General features: G+C 40.2%; 1 protein-coding gene across 1 annotated transcript in view; it reads left to right on the forward strand.

Moving 5' to 3' along the window:
- SLC29A3 (solute carrier family 29 member 3) overlaps window positions 1–9617 on the forward strand; it is a 90990-nt gene that overhangs the window by 70003 nt on the left and 11370 nt on the right. Inside the window, exon 5 of the mRNA XM_073574901.1 lies at window positions 7346–7508. Within this exon, the coding sequence (XP_073431002.1) occupies window positions 7346–7508 (163 nt within the window). The remainder of the gene's footprint in view (window positions 1–7345; window positions 7509–9617) is intronic.

Here is a 9617-nt window from a genome sequence, read left to right on the forward strand (position 1 = left end):
AGCAAGTGATTTATATTCTACTCAAAGTATTGCAAAGTGTCAAGCACTTCTTCCTCAGGAAATGACCACGTGTGTCGGTTGTCGGTTTGATAACCTGTGAATCCACAGCAGCTGTACAAATGCCTTGAGACTGTGACAGAGGTTCTAGGCACACTGCTAAAGCAACGCTCGAGTGGTTTAAAGGGAAACCTGTAAATGTTTTGGAGTGGACTAGTCAAAGCCCAGACCTTATTCCAATTGGGAATCTGTGGTCAGACTTGAAGATTGCTGTTCACCAGAGGAAACCATCTAACTTGAAGGAGCTGGAGCAGTTTTGCGTTAAAGGAATGGGCAAAAATCCAAGTGGCAAGATGAGTAAAGCTCATAGAGTCTTATCCAAAGCGACTAGCAGCTGTAATTTACGCAAAAGGAGGCTGTACAGTACTGGTTTTAGGGGGATGAATAGTTATGCACAGTGAAGTTTTCAGTTATTTTGTCTTATTTGTTGTTTGGTTTTCCTTTTTACTGTGAAACAGTGTTTACAGTTGTAGGAATGTTCTTTACATGATCTGAGGCAAACCCTCAAAAAAAGAGTGAAACTCCAGGTTGTGAGGTAGCAAAACACAGAAAATAACAAGGGGGTGTATTCTTTTTCAAGCCAATGTATGTAGTGCATTTTGTATTTTACTTTAAAGTAACCTTTGATCTTTTTTTTTTTTTACATAACACTGGGATAAAATGCAGACAAAAATGCTGAAAAATGGGCTGCAAAGTTCTTTGCGTTCTCTGGCTTTATGAGAATATTTTTCTATTTTAAGGTCCCATTCATACTATATTATACAAATAGAACAGAACATGTACCCAGTACAATCTTCGAGCTCACATGTCTGTATATATTTTTTTTTTATTTTGATGGACCAAGTGTACACACAACAAATGAACGATTTTTATACAATGTGTGGATTAAATTCGATAAATCATGTCAACAGACCTGTGGAAGAAAATGGAGAGCATGCGGATGCCAGCCTTGTTTCATCCAAGTGATGTCTGTTGTTTTTTTGTTGTTGTTGTTTTTTTAACACCTTAATTTTTTTTTTTTTTGCAAACTTGATGTGAAGCTCATGATAAGAACGTACAAAGAGACCAAAAATGGATGCAAATTGGATGAAAAACTGCTCACTCAACTTCAATCTTGTTTTTTTTCATACTCAAAACAAGCACATGTGAATGAGGACTAATATCGGGTCACACAACCCTCCGATAAATGTCGAGAAAAATATTAGACCTGCTCTGGTTCCCGATCGAAACAATAATGTTCTCATTTACTGGAAGCAAACCATTATCGCCGAAATCATGAGGAAATTATACACAAATTATCCAAAAAGTTGCATCTTTTTAGAAAAAATAAAAAATTATACAAGTTTTAAGCATTAAGAGGTTGTCCAGGTTTATCCCAAAAGTCTGTAGTCACTCTGTATGACTGCAGACTTGAGGAACCAAGTGATCATGTGACCTCTGGTAAGTGATATGCATAAATCCCGGCCACATTCCAACTTGACAGGCGCGGCATTGCCCAATTCAAGCAAATAGTCTAGTCGGAATGTGGCTGGGATTATGCATATCACAGGCTTGCAGTTACATGACCGCTTAGTCTCGTCGCCGGCAGCGAAGGGTCTTCGCTGCATCCAATGTAAGGATTCACAAGTCTTCAGTCATATAGATTGACAGCAGACTTTTGTGATGTCACTGCTACAAGTGGTCTACAAAGACCAGTAACAGCAGCAGACAGGCATCGTTGGACCTGTGGAGGGGGAGTACCACCGATTTTATTATTTTTCCCTATGACAAGTGTATGAGCATAAGAAAAAGTAACAGAAAATCCTTTTCAGAGCAATAGTATTAGTACAGATTATAGACCTATCTACACACTGAGCAGGGCTTTTTTACCAGCACTTACATTTTATTAGATTATCATTTCAGAGGCTTTAGCAGATTAATGCAGAAGAAAAGAAATCAAAGTTCACAGAATAACAATGTTTTCTTTGATTTTCCCAGTACTCCATGTGCTAGAATAAGAGATGGCAACACTAATGTTCATTGTGTTCCACAGAATGAGCTGCAGCAATAAAGAAAATCTCCAGATTTTCCATTTCCACTGCGCAAAAGTACTTACCACAAAAGTAACAGATGACATGAATAATGCATATTGTATGATCTGCCAAGTTTGGGCCTGCAATAAACTTTTACTCTAAAAGCACATATACAAATTAGATTAAAGTCATCCTGACACTCTGATTTCGGCACGATCGACCTATAAAATAAGGCTGCATTTCACGTTATGGCTGCAGTGTAGCTTTTTTTGCCGCATAATTTTAGCTGTGATTTTTGAAAATTGCAGCAAAGCAATGTAGTTTTTCCCATAAATGCCTCACAAAGCCAATATGTATATCTTTGTACAGTGTTAGACCTTTGACACTCTCAATGCAGGAATGAATGTGTCGCATGGATTTATGTCTTTTTACATCAATTAAGGAATTTCCTCCTAAGACCTTGTGGGGGCATCACAACACAGAACCAGACCACAATCAGAGGACCATAAAACATCCAGACTCCTTATGTATGAACTGCTCCAATATTTATGTTTCTCCCTCTCCCATAATGATAGTTCTGCTTCACGTCACTTGTCTTATCTATTGCATTTTTTCTGTGCTGTGTTGTGCATAAATGTGATTCTTCAGAGAGACCTGTGGTGATGTAGAGACCTGAGTAGTCTCGAAAGCTTGCAATGTGTCACCATCTTTTCAGTTAGCCATTAAAAGGTATCAACCACTGAGGACTCTCAATTCTGAATATTTTTCACAAAGTCAACAAATTCCTTATGTGGAGATAAAGAACAGGTGATGTGAATCCACCCAGTCTTTTGTTTTCTAGGCCTATAAGCTGCATCCAGTCTTCTCTGGCCCCGGCTTAGGCTGGGTTCACATTACGTTTAGGCAATCCATTAGATGGACTGCGTTACACCATGGCATAACGCTGTGTAACGCAGTCCGTTAACACTGCCATTGCCCTCCATTGTCGGGCGCATCACGACGCATGCCGTAAAGCGGCACACGTTCGTGATGTGCCGTCACTCAGTGACGGAACCTCGGACACGGGCTGCAGCGTCTGAGGCTCCGTCACCACTAACACAGATAAAGCACCTACGCTAGCAGTATAGCATTAACGCAGACCGTCAACGCTATGCATTGAACGGTCTGCATAACGCAATGTGAACTTGGCCTTACTCTGTTTTTCTTAATGATAATACATGAATTTTTGTCAATATGCGCCTGAATGTGACAGTATTCCAGTACAGCTAATAAAGTCTTCTGATGCAGCAGTTGATGCCACCACATGCCTGTATCAACTGGTAAATGGTTCAAGGACTGGACAAGATCTGTGTTTATTCCTATTCCAAAGAAGGGGGCTGCTACCGACTGTGGAAACTATCAGACTATTGTACTGATACCTTATGCCAACAAAATACTACTGAAGATCCTAAAAAGATGGCTACAGCCTTACATTGACAAAAAGCTGCCAGAGGAACAAGCAGGATTCATAAAAGGCAGAGGAAAAAGAGATGTGGTTGCTAGCATTAAATGGGTAATAGAAAAGGTGAAAAATAGAAGAACTATCTTTGCTTCATCGTCTACAGCAAAACCTTTGACTGTGTCTATCACCAGAAACATCTGATCAGCCTCATTTGGAACCTTGCATTGACCAAGCAGCAACAGTCCTAACGGAACATGGTGAAACTGCATGGTTCAAAGCGGAGTGAGGCATCAGACAAAGTTGCTTCCTGTCATTATTTCACTTCAATTTATATGCAAAAGCTATTTTCAGGAAGGCTGGACCTGCCAAAAAGAGGTAATCAGAATTGAAAATTGTATATGAAGCTCACCTTGCATGCTTTAGAATAAAAGCACTGAAGGAATCCTCCAAAGGGTGCTGAATCCAACTAACAGAGCACAGCCAACATATATATCTAGTTTGCAGCACATCTATTCAACTAAAAACAGTTTTCTTTATTTAGGTTTCCGTAAAAATACATGAATCCATTTAGTGGATTAAAAAACGTTTTCATCCACTGAATAAATTCACCTATTTTTGTGGACATCTAAAATAAAACTGTTTTTAGTTGAATGGATGTGCCACAAACGCCTCTCTCTTTCCTCTTCATATAATCAAAATTGCAAGACGAATCATCAGGAATCTTAAATAGGCAAACTATATAACATTGATAGCAACAAGCGTAGAGTGTCAAGATGGAAAGCTCAAACATGGGACTGCTTCTCAACATAAAGATGATAAAGGTATTGACTACTGCCAGGTACAACCAGGTCACATTTGAGATGGACGACAACGAACTGGAAGTTGTAAAGGGCTTCAGCCTACTTGGAAAGATGATCACTCAAGAAGCAGCAACATTTTGCTGGCGACGAAGATACGGCTTCTACTGAGTTTGGTCTTTTCTGTGATAACATACAAGTGCGAAGCCTGGACGATAAACAGACTAGCTACAGAAGAAGAATCTCCGCCTTTGAAATGTCGTGCTGGAGAAGGATGTTATCAATAGCATGGATGACAAGAGAAACACAATTTTTAGAACAAAACAAGTCAGACATGCCACTTGAAGCAAGGATCACCGGGCTACGACTTGCCTACTTTGGACACATCATATAAAATCACTGGAGAAGGACATAATGGTCGTGAGGATTAAAGGAACAAGGCTAAAAGGAAGACCAGCAACCAAATGGCTAAATACAATCAAGATAATGGCAGAGCAGATCCTGGTGGACCTATCTAGGCTTGCACAAGATCTGTCTTCCTACAAAGCGTCCATCCATTAAGTCACCATGGCTGAGGATCAAGCTGAAGGTCGCTAAATAAATAAATTATCAGCTGAGTCAATCATTCATATTTATGGGGAAGTCATGAAAGATGGCCCTCGGTCAAACAAGTGTTTATCCAAAAGTTATCTGAGGCCAAATTCAGACGAGATGAAGTATTGTCCGTAGGAGCATGATGGATGGACTGGCCTCATGTCTCCTGACCCAAACTCAACAGCCAAATTAAAAACACGTAAAAAGACCCTTTTGCTATTTACACACATAAGCTGTCCCTTTTTGCTTATGTGTGTGAGCTATCTCTGTCTTACAAGAGTTCTCTTTTTTAAGATTGATCAATTAAAGTTGTTGTAAATAGGAGTATTTTTTAGTGTTTTTGATTTAATTGGGTCCTGATTGGGCATGTTTTTGTATTCCTAACTCAACAGCTTCAAGTATGCCAATAAAACCGTTGAGTTCAGTTCAAGAGACCCTTGGCCAGTCCATCCATCATGACCCATACACAGACATCAGGATTCAGTCTAAAAGTATGGACATCACTAGTCATATTTGTTTAAATAGGTTTCCACTACTAGGACAATCCCTACTGAAAATAAATGTTTTGCCCCGATAAAATAAACTTATACTCTCCTCCCGTGCCAGCTCCGTTCCAGCCTTGTTGGCACTCGCAGTCCCAGGGCCTTGTTGGCACTCGCAGTCCCAGCGCTAGCATCACTGTCCCCGCATCATGGTCATTTCGACAGGAAGTCAAAGATCATCTGCAGCCCTGACTTCTGCTTCATGTTCAGTTCGTACGAAGGCAGGGACAGTGAAGCCAGTGCACCCACCACGTGTCATTTCAGTGCATAACAGCCCCAGGACCGCGAGTGCCAACACCGCTGTAAAGGATTCGGCACGAGAGGTAAGTATAGGTTTGTTCATTTTATCGGGGCCGAACATTTAGTTCAAGAAGGCATTGTAATAATAGTGAGTAACACCTTTAAATGACTTTTGTCAATGAAAGATTAAACCAGTTTTAGGCTATGTGCACTCGTATGCAGAAAATTTCTGCATAAAAACTGGACTCCTTCCCACAAAACGCGTGTTTTTGCCACAATTTTTTCTGCGTGTCCCCAGACACATAGAAAATACCTAGAAATGCGGAATTTTCCGCGAAATTAATGAGCATGCTGCGGAAAAAAACGCATCAAAATGCACAAAAAGTGCAAAATGCATTAAAATGAATGGGAAGCTTCTTTTAAGCGTTTTTTGAGCGGATTTTTTGGTAAATCCGCAGGAAAAGCATGAAAAAACACTGTGTGTGAACACAGCCTTAAATAACAAAAAAAAAGCTCTCCAGGACAAGACTATAAAGGAGTTCCGCCAAATTTTGAGACTTTTTAAAAAAAAATTAGTATTTCATTACCTTCTCTAAAATATCTGGAAAAGCCACATAAAAATCAGAAAACTGACTAAACCACAAAAGACTGCTTGAAAAAAGTGCAAACTGTTTAATAAATTTGTTGCAAATTGCAAAGTCACAAAATGTCATACAAAGGTGACATCAACCCCACCTGCCACCGCTACAGGGCAAGTGGGAAGAGCCGGGCAAAGAATTGAAGCGTTTAATAGATGCGGGCTGCTATTTTTAGGCTATTGGGGGGGCTATGGCCCCTTACCAGCCTGAGAATACAAGCCCCCAGCTGTCTGCTTTAGCAAGGCTGGTTGTCAAAAATAGGAGGGTCTCCACACCATTTTTTTTTTTTAATTATTTATTTAAATAATTAAAAAATACAGTGTGGGGACCTCTCTATTCTTGATGACCAGCTTTGGTGAAGCTGACACCTGAGGGTTGCAGCCCTCAGCTGTGAGTTTTGTCTGGCTGGTTATCAAAAATACAGGGGAACCCACACCATTTTTTTTTTTTTTGTTTTATTTTATTTTTTTCATTATTTACATCGCAGGAGCCGGCTGATTAATACTCACATCAGCCTATCCTGCTCTCACTGTTATTAGCAGCACCAGGCGTTGGCTGATGAGAGCAGGAGTCCAATCGCCTGACACAAGACACTGGAGGTAAACTCATACCTTCGATCACAGCTGAGCACTCTTGCTGTCTTTTGACAGCATAGGAACCGCAGCTGTCTGACCTCCAGGGATGATTTCACCGCCAATCAGAAGCGGTGTTTGCCGTGCTGTCATGCACATGACAGTTTCGAGTGAATGGGGTCCTGGTCCGGTACTGTTCTGGCACCCGAACCTGAACTTTTTGTAACTGTTCAGTCAGACCCGAACATCCAAGTGTCTGCCCATCTCTAGTCTTCATCTCTTGGTCACATGTTGGTATTTTAGGGCTTGTGCTCACATATACGTGTAAGCATCTCTTTAATATAGAGATGTCATTCTTTTCATCTACAGCCTGTTTGCAAATCTGTCACTTTACAAAAATTAATAATAGAGAATACAACACATTGTTTTCTCTTTTTGCTCCTTATTTTCAGGCCAAGCAATGGGAGGCACAGTGAGTGCAGTGGCTGCAATTTTGGACCTGTCGATTGCATCCAACGTTACAGATAGTGCCCTAGCTTATTTCCTGACTGCCGACCTATTCCTTCTGATATGCATCTGTTTGTATCTGATCCTTCCCAGGATAGAGTACTCAAGGTAAGAAAGATCTTTATCTGCTTCCGGATTAATTCTTCCTAAGATTTAGATGAAGCTAGATCAGTAACCAGAAGTTACAACACTGAGCTCCACTCTTTCTACTGTTTCATTGGTAACTGGCTCATCTAGTCTGGCCTGATCTAAAGCTATTATAGCTGTAAGTCATTAGTGGACAGAATTTTGTACAAACTGTTCATCTTTCCGGACTAGATATAACTAATCCATGGGGATATACAGTGGGTGCGGAAAGTATTCAGACTCCTTTTAAATTTTTCACACTTTGTTTCATTGCAGCCATTTGGTAAATTCAAAAAAGTTCATTTTTTTCTCATTAATATACACTCTTCACCCCATTTTGACTGAAAAAAACAAATGTAGAAATGTTTGCAAATGTATTAAAAACGAAAAACTGAAATATCACATGGTCAAAAGTATTCAGACTCTCTATGCTCAGTCACTCATATTTAAGTTGCATGCTATCCATTTCCTTGTGATCCTCCTTGAGATGGTTCTGCTCCTTCATTGGAGTCCAGCTGTGTTTAATTAAACTGATAGGACTTGATTTGTAAAGGCACACACCTGTCTACTGTATATAAGACCTCACAGTGCATGTCAGACCAAATGAGAATCATGAGGTCAAAGGAACTGGCCAAAGAGTTCAGAGCAGAGTTGAAGCAAGGCACAGATCTGGCCAAGGTTACAAAAGAATTTCTGCATTACTCAAGGTTCCTAAGAGCTCAGTGGCCTCCATAATCCTTAAATGGAAGAAGTTTTGGACCAACCAAAGTCTTCCTAAACCTGGCCGCCCAGCCAAAATGAGCAATCGTGGGAGAAGAGCCTTGGTGAGAGAGGTAAAGAACCACAAGATCGCTGCGGCTGAGCTCCACAGATGTAGTAGATGCAGTGGCCCAACAGAAGCCTCTCCTCAGTGCCAGACATATGAAAACCTGCATAGAGTTTGCTAAAAAACACATGAAGGACTCCCAGACTATGAGAAATAAGATTATCTGGTGTGATGAGACGAAGATAGAAATTTTTGGTGGTATGTGTGGAGAAAACCAGGCACTCCTCATCACCTGCCTAATACAATCCCAACAGTGAAACATGGTGGTGGCAGCATCATGCTCTGGGGGTGTTTTTCAGCTGCAGGGACAGGATGACTGGATGCAATTGAAGGAAACATGAATGCGGCCAAGTACAGAGATATCCTGGATGAAAATCTTTTCCAGAGTGCTCTGGACCTCAGACTTGGCCGAAGACAAGACAAGACAATAACCATAAGCACACAGCAAAATAACAAAGGAGTGTCTTCAGAACAACTCTGTGACCATTCTTGACTTGCCCAGCCAGAGCCCTGATCTAAACCCAATTGAGCATCTCTGGAGAGATTTGAAAATGGCTGTCCACCAACGTTAGCATCCAACCTGACGGAACTAGAGAGGATCTGCAAGGAAGAATGGCAGAGGATCCCCAAATCCAGGTGTGAAAAACTTGTTACATCATTCCCAAGAAGACTCATGGCTGCTCTAGCTCAAAAGGGTGTTTCTAATCAATACTGAGCAAAGGGTCTGAATACTTATGACCATGTGATATTTCAGTTTTTCTTTTGTAATAAATTTGCAAAAATTTCTCCATTTCTGTTTTTTTTCAGTCAAGATAGGGTGCAGAGTGTACATTAATGAGAAAAAAATGATTTTTTTTTTTTATTTACCAAACGGCTACAATGAAAGAGTGAGCAATTTAAAGGAATTTGAATACGTAATGTACCCACTGTAGGTTAGCTTACCTTTCCCTAAACTTATGTGTGTAACTTGTGGAATTTGGCGCCAGAGTATTTTATTAATTTCTAATAAAGCATTGTTTTATATCTTACTCACAAATCAGTGACTGGTGATTAATTTGGGATTGCCATTCTACTTCCAATTTGGGAATCAGTGTTTTATATCATATCAGTAAAGCCATTCTGAGTGAATAATGGCCAAAATCTATGAGGAGGGTACATGAATTCAACAGGTTTTCACTGCGTTACACCGTATCATGATGCTCTGTTGATTACACTATTCTGAGATGTATATTAAATGAAAGTTACATTTAAAGGAACAGTAAAAA

Source organism: Dendrobates tinctorius, unplaced genomic scaffold, assembly GCF_039654945.1.
Source record: "Dendrobates tinctorius isolate UK_male_01 unplaced genomic scaffold, ASM3965494v1 ptg000040l, whole genome shotgun sequence".
Classification (NCBI taxonomy): Eukaryota; Metazoa; Chordata; class Amphibia; order Anura; family Dendrobatidae; genus Dendrobates; species Dendrobates tinctorius.